This window comes from Caretta caretta, chromosome 23, assembly GCF_965140235.1.
Source record: "Caretta caretta isolate rCarCar2 chromosome 23, rCarCar1.hap1, whole genome shotgun sequence".
In the NCBI taxonomy this organism is placed as follows: Eukaryota; Metazoa; Chordata; order Testudines; family Cheloniidae; genus Caretta; species Caretta caretta.
In genome coordinates this window covers 1,311,588-1,329,054 of record NC_134228.1, presented here as the reverse complement: position 1 = coordinate 1,329,054, position 17,467 = coordinate 1,311,588, and the positions used below count along the sequence as shown (strand labels likewise).

The 17,467-nt window shown below is 54.4% G+C and overlaps 1 protein-coding gene across 4 annotated transcripts; it reads right to left on the bottom strand.

Moving 5' to 3' along the window:
* Window positions 1-1,445: 1,445 nt before the first annotated feature.
* Window positions 1,446-16,708, bottom strand: C23H19orf47 (chromosome 23 C19orf47 homolog). Of its 4 annotated transcripts, XM_048832903.2 has the most exons (10): window positions 16,575-16,708; window positions 14,670-14,743; window positions 13,281-13,368; window positions 12,043-12,157; window positions 10,720-10,801; window positions 9,933-10,067; window positions 7,559-7,714; window positions 6,138-6,208; window positions 4,431-4,835; window positions 1,446-3,793 (listed from the first exon to the last, which is right to left on the bottom strand). In XM_048832903.2, the coding sequence occupies exons 2-10, from the start codon at window positions 14,686-14,688 to the stop codon at window positions 3,776-3,778; spliced, it is 1,089 nt and encodes a 362-aa protein (XP_048688860.1). In that variant the 5' UTR covers window positions 14,689-14,743; window positions 16,575-16,708; the 3' UTR covers window positions 1,446-3,775. The 4 variants fall into 4 exon arrangements, with proteins under 4 accessions (XP_048688860.1, XP_048688857.1, XP_048688858.1 ...); XM_048832900.2 differs by having other exon boundaries at window positions 1,446-4,835; XM_048832901.2 differs by having other exon boundaries at window positions 1,446-4,835; window positions 7,568-7,714.
* Window positions 16,709-17,467: the final 759 nt, after the last annotated feature.

Here is a 17,467-nt window from a genome sequence, read left to right as displayed (position 1 = left end):
GGGCAGGGCCTGATCCCCCCCCCAGCTGCCAGCAGAACCCCGTCCTGGGGGGGGGGGCGGGGCAGGGCCTGATCCCCCCCCCCCAGCTGTCAGCAGAACCCTGAGTCCTGGGGGGGGGGGGGCGGGGCAGGGCCTGATCCCCCCCCCCAGCTGCCAGCAGAACCCTGAGTCCTGGGGGGGGGGCGGGGCAGGGCCTGATCCCCCCCCCCAGCTGTCAGCAGAACCCTGAGTCCTGGGGGGGGGGGGCGGGGCGGGGCAGGGCAGGGCCTGATCCCCCCCCCAGCTGCCAGCAGAACCGTGAGTCCTGGGGGGGGGGGGCAGGGCCTGATCTCCATCCACCCCCCCCCCAGGAGAACCCCAAAGCCTAGCCCCCACCAGGCACTAGCCCCACGCCCTCAGACACACATCCGCCCAGCTCAGCCTGGTGCCTGCAGGACTCCTGGGGGTGTGCTAACCTCCCCTGGCTGTGCAGACACCTAGAAAGCGGATTTAGCAGTGAAATCAGCCTAGGGGTCCAGCCTAGGAGCGTTTGCTAGAGTGTATTTGCAACACACATCACAATTCTTGGGTTGCATCCTACACACTTTACAGTGTATATATTCCATACATCCCCTCCTCACCCCCACCCCAGGGCAGGGGGGAACACAGCAGCTGCTTACCAGCGCTGCTACGCTACCCCTTGGCACAGGAAGCAGAGATGGCAGTATCCCCACGGGGGGAAAGAAGGGGGCAGAACTCAGCAGCATCCTCAGTAAAGAGCTTGCTGAGCGAAGGAAGCACAGGGCGGGAAGGATGAAGCAACAGCAGTGAGGGCAGGTGGGTTAGACAGGTCAGACTAGCCGATCAGAAAGCTCCCTTCTAGCCCTGGGATCTGGTGAAGAGCAGGAGCAGGAAGACAAGTGTTAATTAAAACCCTCGGATTTTCTTTTGCCAGGCGACAGAGGAGAGACTAGCAAAACAACAGTGTCTCACAGACGCTGTTGGGCAGCACCGTGGTAGTTTTGCCCCAGGGAACAGAGTCAATGGAAAAACGGGGTACCTGCTACCGCAGATATTCAATACAAGCACAAACTCCCTGCAAAACTGCTAGAGGTAAAACGCTTTGAGCACCCTGGGCAGAAGGGGGCGGGTTAGTCTCTAGGAGCCAGAGTCGGACATCTCAAACTGGGACGAGGACTCCGGGTCCTTGCCCCCGGATTTGCCATGACCCTTCCTTGGGCAGGTCACCGCTGCACTCTGACTAGCAGTTTATCTGCAAGAGGGGGATAACGTCCACCATTGTGCAGCCCTTTTCACACGGAGGCTCTGAAGGTGCACAGTAAGTCGACAGCACTATCCCTATCTGCAAGGCTACCCCAGACCATGACTTCTGCTTTAAAAGCAATCAAAGGGATTTCCGAGCAGCAGAGATCCATTAAAGCCCAAGGAGGGATGAGAGGAGTATGTCTTTTTTTATGCTTTATTGCAACAGCACGTTGAATCCTTGAAGAATCATGGCACGTGCCTTGAGTGCATTACACAAATCTCTACTGCCTCCTGGCCGCTGACTACACAATGTAGCCTGGGTGCAGATTTCATTCTCCTCCTTAAAAAAAGTGTTTTGCCTCCAACAGTGTAAAAACATTCAGAACACTTACCCCTCCTTTCGCAGGCACAACGAAAATGCTCAGTAATGGGTTATGCCATCTTTCCTATTTTGTCTTTGGGGGGGAAAAAAACCAAACTTCCCTTTCTTGGATCCAATAACCCCATCCCCTCCCTTCAGAAACACCCTGCAGCAAAGATTCTCCTCCTCATCTCCATCGCACAGCTGAACACTCCTGTTTTAACCCCGTTATAAAGCCTAAGGAGCCTGCAAAGTGGGCGTTTCACAAGAAAAGTTAGCACTTCAGAACAAACAGGAAGACCAATACAGGCAACCACTGAAAACCAGATTATAAAATAGAAAAGCTAAAGGGATGCAGTAAACCCACAGCAAAAAAGGCGACAGGATCTCCTTCAGGAGGAGGCCTATATCCAGAGACATTAAACCGCCTGTTTGGCTTAATAAAGAACAGTAGATAAAAGACGGAGGAATCGTTGTTTGGATTAACAGTCAGTCCTTCAGTCCAGCGCCTCAGCTGCAGTACCAACAGAGAGAGACCTGACACCGCACGACGACATGGCAGGCTAACACAGCATTGGTGTTAGGGCACAGGTGGTCTACAGTGACAACCACACTTAATCAGTTGGTAAGGAAGCCAATGGCAGCCACTCATCTTTGCTCCGGTGCCATGTCCCACAGATGCTCCCAGCATATCCGGCTATGCCAAGATGGAGCGTTGCCAGCTGGGGCCTATCTGGCAGGTTACACTCTCTTTAGTAAGATAACTCACTTAGCGCTAACCTAGTGCTCTTTACCCGAATATCCTGCAGCACTCACCAAGGGAGGGTGCGGCTGCACGCCATGCTCCAGGTCTGTGGGCTGCATGTGACCACCTTAGTCTGGTGTTCCAGCAGGTACAGAGCCAGGGAACCTCTCTCGGGACACTGCCAAGCTTTGTCTGTGAACTCCAGACAGCTGCCCAGCTAGCCTGACGGGCATTAACCTCTTCCCCGCCCCCCCAGTACCTACTAGGGAGGAGTAACCCCCTTTAGGGAGGGGAAGAGGGGAGCACAAACTGCCATTGGAACTAGCTGGCCCACAGCCCTGTGACTACCCTCTCTTCACGGAACAGGACAAGCTGCCCGTCACATGCTACGTTCTGACCGAGATGGGAGAGAGGACTCGGTCCTCGGCCTTTCCCCCAGGAGTGACAGCACCAACTGCACCCGTGGCTCTTCGATACAGGCACGTGTCCACTCAGAATGGGGCTTTGCGTGGGGTCCACCACACAGCATGGTAGCGACCCTGGCTCCTGTCCCAGGCTGGACACAGCAGCATAACCGTCTAGTCTCCCTACAGAAAATAATGTACAGGAGTCCTGCCTTTTAGGAAGGGGAGCAAGGCCTGTTGCCTTCCCTGGGGACAGAGAAGCTGAGACGTAATCAAAGCCAGACATCTGCCTTTGTATTTGCACATGTGCAAAATTACTTCACTGCTGAGTCTCCGGCCTACTCAAAACCAAGCCACTCAGCACGAGGGTGCTGAAATCTCTTCAGGAGAGGGCAGCTCTGCTGCCTCCGGGAAAGCAACGCCAGTATCTAGCCTCTGGGGATGAGGCCGATCGATCTGACCTGGGAAATCCGAAGAGAAAGCTGGCCCTGTGCAGAATTGGACAGCCTTTACAGTTTAGGGCAACTGGCCACTGAAGTCTGAACAAACTCTCTCCCCCTCCCCCGCAAACAAAATATTATTTCTTGAACTGACCAAACACATCCAGGCCACGCATACGCGTAGCATGCTCCTGGCAGACACTGGAGCTGCCCACGGACCTGTCAGAACCCATGCCACACCTCTCAGAGTGCAATGTCTGCACAGAGCCGGGTGGAAACCCGTGCCTGGAATACAAGTGCAAGGCTGTACTGGGAAGAGGCAGGAGGAGCGACGCTAGCAAAGGTACTAAGAAATGTTCGCACAAGAGCAGGCGTGAGGACGGAAGGAGAAGAGACATCTCCCGTGGTTCTTAGATTAATACTCTTGGACTGACAACATTCAAACAAACGTCTGCGCAGTGTCCTGGAGCCCTTACGTTTGGTTTTATAGGTTGCCAGGAAACCCTCTTAGACTCAAGAGTTCCAGCACAGTGTCCCCACTCCATATTATCTCTGTACGGAGACCTCGAGATGCTACTTCCTAGATACAGGCAAGAACCTGCAGAGGGAAAAAGATAGAAAAAAAGAATAGAAAAAAGCTTTCAGTGAACTTTAGCGCTGGTGAAAGGTGCTCGGACAACAGCCTGGGAGAAGAAAACCCTCCGTTATCCAGAGCCCAGGCTTCCGCCGTGCCGCAGACCCACTGAGGGCGTAGGGGCGTAGTCTCCATGGCCCATTCTCGCCTGGTCGTCTCTGCTGAGGCCTCCAGACAAGGGGGCTCACAACTGACACCAATTGTGATGGTTCTGTTTTGACGTAGGCACCCACCATGCAAGAATCCCAACTCATTTCACACAGCAGCTCGCACCCTTTGAGTTTAATGGTAAGGAATGAGCCAGGATCAGAGCAAACGCACACTCCACTCAAGCCAAGTTGGGTGTGGGCCAGGCGCCCCGATCCTGCCGAAGGAGACAGAGACGGGTCTCGGGGAATCCCCCACAGAGGGTTTCACGCACGTCAAGAGAGTGGTAACAATGCAGACGAAGGACAAAGTGGTTCGGACGCTAGCGGCCACAGAACCAAACCTTCCAGGCGCTTTTCACGGGTCAGTTTGCCTTCTTGCCCAGTCTTTTAAAGACACTAACAGTCCCTGTATTGTCCATCTGAGCACTATAGATTTCACTGGTGCTGCTTACCTTAGCACTACCCAAAGTCCTCTTTAGAGTGACCCTGAATTGCGGCTCAGCTTTGTTCTTCGTGCTGGTGACGCTGCTGTCCTGGGCCTCGGTGGGCAGGGCGGGCTTGCCCAGTCTCTGTACGACACTGACTTTGGACGCTGATTCCGGCTTCTTTTCCTTCGCCGCCAGGCTAGTGCTCTTGTTGCCAAGTCGCCGAATGGTCGTCACAGCTGGTTTTGCCTCCGAGCTCGTGGCTTTTGCTTTGATGGTTACTCCTGGTTTGGCACTTTCCTTGCGTAAAGGCTTGGAGAGCTTCTTCAGGACCCCAGCATACTGCAGGACGGAGCAGTCGTCGTCGCTCTCTGTGACTTTATCCTCCTCTGCCTCCAGTGTGTCCCCCAGTCGGCTGAAGACCCCTGTAGGCTGCAATGCATCCCAGGCATTAGTCACACATGCGCAAAAGGAATAAAAATGGGAAGGCAGTTTGGCCTAGTGGACTGAGAACTGGACTGGGACACAGGTTCTGTTCCCAGCTCCGCTATCTGCCTGCTGGGTGACCTGGGGAAAGTCCCCTTTCCGCACCACGCCTCAGTTTCCCCAAATGGGAGAAATTATATAGCCCTCTTTTGCAATGTGCTCCGAGATGCACTGACAAAAAGTGCTAGATCAGAGCAAGGGATTATTCTTCTCCTAAAACGGAGCATGGTCGGTAAAATATTCTTCCACTTCATGTTCATTGGAGAGAGCCATACAATTCTGGAGGGTTAATAATCACACGACCACCTTGCTCTGACGTAGAAATTTCTGTCTCTAGATCTCAACACGAGATCAGTATCTAGCCCATAGCAGAGTTGGGGAAACTGAGGAACAGGGGGGCATGACTAGCCCAAGGTCACCCAGAGGTTGGTGGCAGAGCTGGGAACAGATCGCAGGATTCCTCAATCCCAGTCCAGCACCACGTCTCTGTTTCAGGTGCGCCTCAGGTTTTGATGTGAATGTGCTAACAGTGACAGGTGTTACGTGTCAACCATAGAGACCCAAGTCCTTCACCTCCAGAACAGGCAGAGAAGCATCAGGGCACGTGCTTCCCCCCTCCCCCGACATGCACACCATGGCCCAGAGGGGACCTTCGTTTCCGTGGATCATTTAATACCCTCTCTTGGTTAAGGCGGCCAACAAGGCCGCTAAGTATCGTGGTTATTTCTGTGACACGAGCACCTGTCCACTAGGAATGGATCCCAGACCTGAATCTTTTCACAGAGGCCGCAAACGGCCAGGGAGCGGAGGGTTTGCTCTCTCTGATTTAACGAACGCCAGCTGTAGCAGAAATGACCTGACCCCTTCTCAGCCTTTCAACTGTGGCTGCGGATCCTGAATGAATCGACGGGAAGGCAATGAAGGCGGCTGTGAGAACAGGAACGCTCAGGTTGGGAGCCCAAGTACATCAGCGATGGGCCACAGAGCTGTAACACCGAGCTGGAGGAGAAGGAGCTCCGAGACCCCTCCACCAACAGCATTTCTGCCCTGTGCGTGCAAAGTGTACACGCCTGGCTATGACACCAGGAGCCAGACTGTCCCACCCTCACGGTGAGCCATGCCCTGGATTTCAATGGAACACAGAGCACAGCAAGGGACTTCTGGCCAGGACGCAGGGCGCTCGCAGCCCCTGTGCTCTCTCACAAGCTAGTCAGGTTCCACCACCCTGGAAACACCCTTCCCTCTCACCTTATTCCCAGTGGTTGTGTCTGCCTTCATCTCAGCTCCCAGCCGGTCAAACACAGATGTCCTGGGCACACCTGGCAGCAACAAAGATGAGAGAAGGGCTTTCAGGCTTCCACAAGAAGGAAACTGGGGAAGGTTTTAGGAAACCCACAAGGGGCATCACGTCGGATGTGAGCCAAGTTCAGCAGGAAACGGCCACCTTGCCTCTATAAATACCCCCCCCCCCCGGCCCGTTGGCAGCAGATGCTGCAAACCCCACTGCAGACGGTACCTACACCGACATCCGAAGGAGAATATTTGACGTGCCTCTCCAACTCTTCCTTCCAAAGGCTCACAAAGAGCTGCAAAGACTTCGTGTGCGCACAGCACTCCTAACATGCAGCCACCTCTGGAGTGGAGCACAGCGGCCAGGGTACAACATGCTGCTCGACGTTGCAGGAAAGGAACACTTGGCCAGGACTCTCACAGAAACCAGCCAGGTGCTCTCGGGCTCTCCGCATGACTCTCAACAGGACCTTGGCTTTCAGGCCTCCCTTGAAAGTCCCACATACACGAAGGCCTTGTCCAGGCTAAAAAGTTGCCCCCCTTCAACTATAGCAGCCTAACTGAATGTCCACAACCCCTCATGTGGACGCAGTGCCCAGATGCTTTACCCCAGTACAGCTATTTCCACATGGGGAGAGGAATAAGCTGTGCCAGTACAAGGCACCTTGGTACCCATAAATGCTTCCACACTAGGGGCTGTACCAGTATAACCACACTGTTAATGATATCACACCCACTAGTACCAACTCCATGTCTAGATCAGGCCTCATGTGTGTGACCCCTAGTTTGTCAGTCTCACAGGGCTGGTTCGATGTGGCTCGCCCCCCTTCCCCGTCACACGACCTCGTTGAGCGGGCGTGGAAGTACCGTTCACCTTCTATTTTACAAGCGTGTCTTAAGTACTAGGTCTCTGCTAATCACCAGCAGCCACATTCGCTGTAAGACATCAGGGGGCAGGCAGTGCAGCTGTACCCATGTCAGACAGTAGAGACAAGGGGAGTGAGGTAATAGCTTTTGCTGGACCAACTTCTGCTGGTGAGAGACAAGCACAGAGCTCTTCTTCAGGGCTGGGAAGCGTACCTGGAGCGTCACAACTAACTACAGGGTGGAACAGATTGTTTAGCATAAGTCGCTAGCACAGATCGTAAGACTGAATGTGCTAAACTCTGTTCCGCCTTGCACTTTGCTGGGAGTTCCTTCCCAGCCCTGATGGAGGGCTCTGTGTGACTGGAAAGCTGGTCTCTCTCACCACCAGAAGTTGGTCCAATAAAAGATATGAGCTCCTCCACCTGGTCTCTCTTGATGCGGGGTTCGTCCATGTGCCAAATGGATCTGGGGAAGGCACAGACACACACTTTGCCAAGGGGCTAAGAACATACCAGTGGTACCTTTTGCTGCCTGCTGTTCCAGGATTTTCTTAGTCCTGGGCGTGGTACCTTTTGGCATGTTGATGATGTACTTCCCTTCCATCTCCGCTGTAACTCGTCGTCGCTTCACCGGGCCCACCAGGCTCTCGTCCGCTGGATCGCATAAAGCTGGGGAAAAGCCAAAGGGGAGAAGAGATCAGACTCTGCTAACTCCAGCTTTACCCCATCAGCTCCCACACTCCGGGGACCCTGCTGGATAAAGCGTTTTGCTTCCAGAGGCTCGGGGCAGAGGAGTCAATATTTAGGGACGGATTAAGGCAGACAGCTCTGCAGCCCCACCAGTCACACTTTGTGGCCAGAGTTGAGTATCCTAGAGCAGCTGTGATGCACTCTCTGCTCTCCAGAAGGCCTGCAGAGAAGGCAGCTGCTTGGCCTCAGTGACTGGCAAATCCACTGCAGATGAACAGTTTGGGGAAAGAGAAAGAGACCCATCAAAGAACACTACGGACACTGCATCCCATGCTGCACTTGGTTCCTCTCCTGGGCTGTAGCGTCACTGGTGACCACACCGCACTGCTCAGGAGTGGATCTGGTAGAACTAACTGAAGTCTCCACAAGGAGACCTCACTCCAAAGCTCCCTCCACTGCTTCATCCCCAGAACTGGGGCAGGGCTGCCAGCTGCTCTGGGTGTGCCAATACAGCTATCTGTGAGGCCATTTGCTCTGTTCCAGCCGGTCTTCCCACGAACTAGTCTGAGCTCCCTGTTCCATCCAAAGAGCTTTTGGGAGATCGTTACATGACCCAGAAGGTTCCCTGGTCACCACTTCTGCCCAGAGGCCTTTATGCAGTGATTTAAGAACACAGTTGGGTTTATTTCTGTGGCCCTGTTTTTCCACCATATTCCTTTCATATAGGACCCAGCTAATAATGAGGCAACTACAAAACCAGAGTTGCTAAGTACATTTCAGTGCTGGACTTTGGATCAGAACAACTGGCAGAAATATTCCCCCAAAGTCCCCGTGCAGTGCAGATCACCTGTGACCCAGCTGCCATTTGAGTAAGACTTTAGCATTAGCAGGCCTGCCAGCCGTAGGACTGACATCCTCTATCCAACAAAGTACATACAGGGGGTAGCCCTGGAGGGAGCCCCCGCATCCCCCAGGAGAGCTCGCTCTCTGCTGATCATGCAGCCCTTGGCTCCCCTGCTGGGAATATTGACAACCACTTATTGTTGTTAGTTGTGGGGGTGGATTTCAGCGAAGGGAATATCTGTCCTCTGGGACCTGGACTGAGACCCCCATTGATGGATTTGGAGTTGCCTGTAACGATCTATGAATTTTATATGCTCTATATGTTTGTCTGAGTATTGCAGAAATGTTTACTGTTATGCACACACTGCATTAATTCAGTAACCAGGGGGACAGGAAACTACCTAGGAAAACAGACAACAGCCCAGATAGGAGCCCCATAGCAAACACCCCAGACAATTAACTGTGATATGCTGCCGCCAAACCCAGCTTTCCCAGAACTGGGACACACAGAGTTCAGGAATGGGGAAGAGCTCAAAAGCCTGAGGTGGATTTAAAGAAACATGCTCCGTGGAGGGGAGAGAGATTGGTTTGGATAGACAGTTAACGGGGAGAAACTGCCCCCCGACTTCCTGAGGCTGAGGGTGATGAGGAAGCTGAGTCTGCTAGGGTCTCTGCCAAAGGAAGACGAGCCTCTAGGCAGGTAAACACCCATGTGGGCTTTTTTCTGTTTTAAGCTCTATTCTCTTGTTAGGCCGGGTTCCTCCTGCTGAGATTAAACAATGCTCTGTTTTAAGAGGCCTGGTTGGGGTCACTGTGTCCAGTGCTGGTCACAAGCCCCAGGGGAACAGACCTGTGGCTTCTGAGGTCAGTAGCACCTGCTGGGCATAAGCACAGTGCCATAGCCTCGTATCCCAGTCTGAGAGTGGGAGAATCCTGAGAGAATAGGTGCACTTGGACAAGACCACAAGAGGGGACAGAGGGGCAGAAATTCCTGAACCATGACCACCACCAACAGCTACTAGATGGCAGCACCTCTAGACTAGGCTGGATCTGAACTGGTGACCTGGAAGTGGGAGGTTATGGATATAATGGCAATTTTGAGATTCCCCCCCCTCTAAATGTAAATTAGAACGGTAATTTACATTTACACAGCACCTTACAGGCCCATATCACAAAACATAATCAGTAATCACACAACCAGGCAGAAATCACCACGCTCACCACTGAAACGCAACCAGCTCTGGGGTGGAGCACAGCAGCGGGTAAGTAGCTCACAGCAACAGTACCTAACACTTTAGAATAATGAGAGAAAAAAAGAGCTCCCAATGCTGCATTTCAGAGGTTTCCCTCATACCTGCTTTTGCGTTCTTCACAGCCATTTTGTTGGACACAGTAACAGAGATTTTGGACGTACTGGTGTCGGGTCTACGGACAGGGGTAGCAGGTGGCGAATCTCGGCTTAAACTGTTAGCGATCATACGGGTGGCAGCTGGAAGGCAAGAATAGCTGGTGACAGAGCAGCATCAGGCACCGGTGACGTATTCCTAGCGTACATGATGGAGCGGGGCTCCTGTTCTGCTCCCTAGCTCCCAACCCCCAGGGGCTTGGTCAGGCTGAGAAGGAAAAAGCATCCCTGTGTGCTAGCCCTGCCCCGTTAAACAACGGAGTGGTGCAGAGGACGACGGGTATTACAATTGCTGCCTACACCCCAGGAAAGCAGGAGAGCCAGCAACGAAGTCATTTCCCAAGCAATTCTAGTACCATATTCATAAAGACAAGAGACTGCGTCCTGGGAAGCTAAAAGCCACTAAGCTGAGAGTGGCCAAAGCGTGGCCCAGACAATGGCACCCTCCTTTGAATACAGAAGAGCAGCCCATAGGGAACATCAGGCCTAGTGGGAATCACCAGACAGACAGAATCAAGCCAGCGCATCTTCTGCTGGGACCTGAGGTCTCCATGGGCTACAGATCAGTACTGAAGATGAAGACAGCTGCCACATGCTCCAGCATATGTAGATTAGGTGTGAGACTCCCTTTCGGAGGAGACGCGAGGCGGAACACCGGAGCTTAGGAGGGGGAAGGAGAGACCCGATTTACGGCGCGTGCCGAAGCCCAGGGTCGGTCCCGCGGGCCCGTACGTACCGCTGGTGGTGCTCCTGCGGCGCTCGGACTGCGCACTTGGCTGGTTGGAGGACACCGATTCAGTAGCTGCCTTGCACATCTCCTAAAAGAGACCAAGGCGATTTCCCGTTCGACAAGATTTCCCGTCACCCTTGCTCTCCCTGACAGCGTGGAGGCAAAGTCCCAACGCAATATGAAGGCTCCGTTCAAGCAGAGCAAACACCTGCATGGTTCTCGGACTCCCCTCGGGATGGTTCTTAGGGCTGAAGCAGCATGGACACCCGGCTCCCTCAGATGGGCCGGACGGCTCCAAACAGGCCAATACAGCGTAAGAGCCGCTCTCTGCCCAGGGTTTGGCATAGGAATGAGCTTATGTCTAGCACTTTCCCCTCACCTCTCAAGTTCAGCATTCGTCGGGAAGTGAGCACTGTCTAGTGCTCAGAGAAAGGGGCCAGAGTCAGAACTCCTGGGTTCTATTCCAAACTCTGCCAGTAACTTGCTATGTGACCCCAGTCATGCAGCCTTACGTCGCTGCCTCGCTTTACTCCATACACAAAACGGGGGCATAGGCTCCCCTCCTACGCCACTGGACTGTTGTCCAGCCTGGCTGTGTGGGTTCAGAGCAGGCGGAGAGCTTTAAACGGAAGGTGCTATGGGAATGCGTTAGAACACTAGGAAGGGTTTCATGGGCTGCCACATCTCTCCTGGCGGGCAGGGAGATAGCTCAGCGGTTTGAGCATTGGCCTGCTAAACCCAGGGTTGTGAGTTCAATCCTTGAGGGGGCCATTTGGGATCTGGGGCAAAAATTGGGGATTGGTCCTGCTTTGAGCAGGGGGTTGGACTAGATGACCTCCTGAGGTCTCTTCCAACCCTGAATTTCTATGATTTCATCTTTAAAATTCATAACTATTAAGGCCAGAACAGACCACTATCATCCAGTCTGGCCTCCTAAACAACACAGGCCAGAGGGTTTACTCCAGTGAGTCCTGGATCCAGCCCAGTAGCTGGCAATTGAAAGAAAGAAGAATCCAGCCTTGAGCTGAAGTCTCCAAATCCTGGAGACTCCACCACACCCTTTGGAAAGCTGTCCCGATGGTTAATTACCCTCACTTTCCAATGTGAGCCTTGCTTCTGGGTAAATCCAGAGGCATTCCCAAAGGGCAGAAGTCACTGAAGTTTAGAAAATTTGATTCCTAGAATATTTTACACCCTGTGGTTCAAAGGCCGGGCACCAAGCTCCGGCTGTCCACAGAAAAGCCTACTTGAGCTCACACTGATGAGGAAGAGTGCAAACCAACCAACTGGTGTGACCAGTGCAAACCAACCCACCGACAGACAGATTACCTGTCTGTAAACAACTTTAGCGTGCTTGAGGATAGCGATAATATCCCCCACCACCGTGATCCCTAGCTCATTCATGATCTCCTTGTTCAGGTCCAGCAGCATGTTCTTCTGGATTCTGTAGAGAACAAAGCATGGAGCAAATACTTCATCAATGGGTAAAGACTTTCCATACCCTACACTGGAGGATCTCAAAGTGTTTACAAGTTAACTGACCCTCATGAACCCCATGCAAGATAATTAAAGTACAAAAAGATCATATCTCAGCTCTGCGATGGAGGGCAGCAGCTGGTAACAGAACACAGCTAGGCTGCACAATGCTGGAAGGGAAAGAGAATCAGGTATCCGATTAATATTAATGTAACTAATTAAGCAGACCGGAATTTGGCTAGGACACCAGGGCTAATACCCTTTCTTTCTCCTGCAAAATATATCATAGGATCTTCATGCCCACAAGTGCTGGGAAGCTCAGGGTCAGATCACCTGACAGAATTCTCATGTGTCACCCCTGCTGGGTGACCAAGGAGCGCTGCTGAAAGGCTGGAGCGAAGAGCTATGTCCATTCCTCCCAGCAAAAGAATACTGGTGGAATGTGAGCAGCATCCTCACTGGGGCTGCAGGGTGTGGAGCCCAGGACTCCGCACAGAACGATGGGGACTAGAACGGCTAGGAGCAAGATTCCAAGGCCAGAAGGGACCATTGTGAACACTAGTCTGACCCCCTGTAGAGCACAGGCCAGAGACCTGCCGCGCGTGAAATCCTACAGCCGAGCTTTTAGAAAAACATCCAATCCTGATTTAAACTGGCAGTGATGGAGAATCCCCCACACCCCTGGGTAAGATGTTCCAATGCTAATTATCCTCCAACAATTAATTACCCAAGAGATTCTTTAGTGGCAAACTTGTCCCTCCCACCCAGAAAGGAAGTCCCTATTCAACTCAAGAGACGTTTAACTCACCCTGAGACAATTAATATTTAACATACACAGGGCTATTTACACCTGCAAGGTATTCTAAAAGCAGCATGTCTTCTCACCCGCTGAGGCAGGGAGCAGGGACGTGAGCTGCCGTAAGCACAGAGAGCGCCCAATGTTTAGCATGTACCCCTTTCCTTTAGCCTGGGCTAATGAAGAAATAAGTCTGCCGCTGACACTGTGAAGCATGTTCAGTTCAGGATGTTCAAGTCCACTATTTTATTTTAAGTGATGGAAAATGGTTGCCTGTGTCTCGCTGAAGCCTCACCTGTTATCCACAAACATAACCGCATAGTTGACAGCAGGGCCTGGAGGAATCCCAGCTTCCTTAAAAAACTGAATCCACTCAGATGTAGCTGAAAGATGCAAGACACAAAACAGATCCTAAGTAATGTGATTAAATTAACAGCAGTCTGCTCTGATGCCCTCGAACCAGGCAGAGATCTGACAAGAGCTGCAGGCCCCCAGAGTAGTCATCCTGCCACCCAATACATGCAGTGGCAGTGACAAATGCTTGAGACACAGGGAGAGAGAAACAGACAAAAAATAGAGAAATCATAAATCACCATAATACGATAGCCTGTGGATGATCAGAAAACACTGCCCATTGTGCTGAACAACATGGTCTCATCATTGCCTGATACTCCCTGGCTGGCTGTCGTCTCGTTTGACACTTCCATTGTTTACTCATTGAGGCATGCATCATCTCTCTGTTGTGGCTGTACAGTGCCTCCCACAGAGAAACTACAACCTGATGCACTGTAGGTCAGTTAGATGCATCTCCTGGGCTCCTGGCAAGTCACTACTCTGGCCCTCAGGCAAACCTTTGAGTCCCCACAGTGCTACTTGGAAAGTCCTGAGACTCCCACACAGCAGCAGGGTAAATCAGTACCAAGCAGGTGCCTTCCTTCCCTCCCTCTAGCCAGTTTTGTGTAGATTCAACATTATTCTTTCATGAAGATGTTGGTGTTACTTCTCTGGGGGGAGGAAAAGAATCAGTGGGTGGCTAAACCTTTACGAGCCACAAATCATCACACAGCTATTACTGAAAATGCTTCACTGCAGCTTCCTTATCCATCAAATTCTTAGTCATTTGGAAACACAGAGAGGAGAGAGAAACCTAAATTAAAGCAGCATCACATCATCAGCTGGTACATTCAATCTGAAAGCATGGAATGTATTCTAAGCTCAAGCTTCATGAAGTAAAGTGAGAATGAAACAAAACTCAGAATTAAAGTACGAACTCTTCATAATCCACCCTCAAGTTTATCAGAATTGCAGAGGACTCTAAACAACAGCAGGACATTATGCTCTATGTGCTGCAACAGGCAGTGGAGTCACGAGCTTTATCTCTGGATTTCCTGGCCTTTGGAGGTTTCAGTCATGATCGTAATGTCACTTCAGTATCTTTTCTGTGGTTTAGCACACAGATCCCTGGCACCACATGCCGAGCATTCACAGCTGCTGTCACACATCAGCCTGGCTGCTCAAGCACCAGCCGCTGAATTCCTCTGACATTTAAATATGCCACAAAAGTTAGCGATAAAATCTGCTCTTCTGAGCACCTTTACGCCGGGGCTATCGTCTTACTGAGATCTCTGTTTACACAAGAAGGGGGATACCTTCAAAAATCAAAATAGCCTCATTTCAGACTTACCCATTGTAACTGACACCATTGTGGGAAATCCAGAAAGACCCCGGCGGGGCCTGGCTATCACGTTGGTGAAAAGCCTGCAATGAAGCAACATATTATTAAGGCAACTGTGCTTCACAAATGACGCAGGCAGAATTCCATCGCTGGCATTCATGGAACAAGAATAGCCCATTACCCACTCCCAGGCCAGGAGTTTAAAGCACAACGCCCCCAGTCTGGTTCTACAATGGCGGCTCTTATGACAGGAAGGGATTTTTGACAGACCACGTTAGGCTCTCGTCCTTTGCCCTGGGCTACAAATACTTCAGTGCTTTTTAAAGAGGCAGCCGCAGAGGGCAGTGGCAGCTCATGGAGACCATGCAGACGCACATGGTGACAATGGTGGTCAGTTTCCTGTATATCCTGTCCCTAGCTCATTACTTGAGGGCATTTTTAGGATCATGATCTGGTTGCTAAGATTTCCTTCTCTCCTGCAGCTTGTCTCCCCCTCGAGGTCATGATTCTCTGTCATTATCCCTCCAGGGTCTTGTTATCATGCACTGCTGGAGCAAATGAACATCTACTTCGGACCCGCGCTTCCAGAGGGTTCAGAGCGGGGCCTGCTGCTCTGGCAGCGTACGGTGACTTGAGTGGGTGCTTGGTGAGCATGTTCGCTTGCCTGGCTGGGACTATTTCCCTATTAGAGGAGGGGACAGAGATTTCCATGCTTCAGCCAGCGAATGAAAGTTAAAAAATGGACGGGCCGCGGCCACAGGAACCAATAACTAGCAGCTGCTCACCAGGCTTTCTGAGGGCTGGAATCAGGGCTGGGACCTCGAGAGCTCGGCTAGCCCAAAGCCCTGCACTCAAGGCAGGAGGGCTGGTCCCACCATGATTCCAGCTGGACCAGCAAGAGTGGCTGGTTTTGTTGGGCCACTGCCTGGGTTCAAACCCCCGCTAGGGACACAAACTGCTTAGTCTAATGCAGGAGATCAGGAACCCACGACCCCTACCCCACGACCCCTCTCAAATCCCCAGGAATTTCTCCCCCCTAAAATCCTCAGTAGCCACCTCGCCCTCCATGTGCTGAGCGAATTCCTCCCCGATAGTCCCCCAGACTCCCCACAGTCCCATCCCCAGCCCCCCCACTCTCCCTCAGACATCCCCCATGCCCCGACACCCCCTAGTCACCATGGCCCCCACCCCTATCCCCTGCCCCCCAACTCTCCCCCAGACTCCCCCGCGCCCTCCGTCACCACGGCCCCGCCCCCATCCCCTGCCCCCCAACTCTGCCTCAGACCCCCCCCGGTCACCACGGCCCCGCCCCCATCCCCTGCCCCCCAACTCTCCCCCAGACTCCCCCGTCACCACGGCCCCGCCCCCATCCCCTGCCCCCCAACTCTTCCCCAGACCCCCCCGTCACCACGGCCCCGCCCCCATCCCCTGCCCCCCAACTCTGCCTCAGACCCCCCCGGTCACCACGGCCCCGCCCCCATCCCCTGCCCCCCAACTCTCCCCCAGACCCCCCCGCGCCCCCCGTCACCGCCCCCATCCCCTGCCCCCCAACTCTCCCCCAGACTCCCCCGTCACCACGGCCCCGCCCCCATCCCCTGCCCCCCAACTCTGCCTCAGACCCCCCCCGGTCACCACGGCCCCGCCCCCATCCCCTGCCCCCCAACTCTCCCCCAGACTCCCCCGTCACCACGGCCCCGCCCCCATCCCCTGCCCCCCAACTCTCCCCCAGACTCCCCCGTCACCACGGCCCCGCCCCCATCCCCTGCCCCCCAACTCTCCCCCAGACCCCCCCGCGCCCCCCGTCACCACTGCCCCGCCCCCATCCCCTGCCCCCCAACTCTCCCCCAGACCCCCCCGCGCCCCCCCGTCACCACGGCCCCGCCCCCCAGCTCTCCCCCAGACCCCCCCGCTCACCGCCGCGCCGGCCCGGCCTCTCCGCTGCTCCGCGGGGCCCGGAGCCAGGCCCAGCCGGAAGCCCCGACCAGCGAGAACAGGAAGTGACCTCCCCTGCGGCCCGCGCAGAGCCGCCTCTAGGCAGCGGGAACCATAGAGCGCGGGGCGGCCTCGGCCTCGGCCCCGCCCCCTGGGCCTGGCTGCGCACGGTCACCCCTGCCCCGCGCCTGCGCGACCGGAGCCTGGGTTCTCTCCCGGCCCTGGGCGGGGCTGGGGCCCGGACGCCTGGGTTCTCTCCCGGCCCTGGGCGAGGAGTGGGGGCCCGGACGCCTGAGTTCTCTCCCGGCCCTGGGAGGGGGCCCGGACGCCTGGGTTCCCTCCCGGCCCTGGGCTGGGGGGTGGGGCCCGGACGCCTGGGTTCCTCCCGGCCCTGGGCGAGGAGTGGGGGCCCGGACGCCTGAGTTCTCTCGCGGCCCGGGGAGGGGGCCCGGACGCCTGGGTTCTCTCCCGGCCCTGGGCGAGGAGTGGGGGCCCGGACGCCTGGGTTCTCTCCCGGCCCTGGGAGAGGAGTGGGGGCCCGGACGCCTGGGTTCCCTCCCGGCCCTGGGCTGGGGGGTGGGGCCCGGACGCCTGGGTTCCTCCCGGCCCTGGGAGGGAGGGAGGGTGGGTGGGGGCTCGTGGTTAGGGCTGGGAGCCCGGACGCCTGGGTTCTTGTCCCCAGCTCTTGCCACAAACTCCCTAGCCAGCACCCTGTGTCATCATAGAAGATCAGGGCTGGAAGGAACCTCAGGAGGCATCTAGTCCAACCCCCTGCTCAGAGCAGGACCAATCCCTCACAACTCATCCCAGCCAGGGCTTTGTCAAGCCAGGCCTTAAAAACCTCCAAGGAAGGAGACAAATGTGTGGCCCAAGGA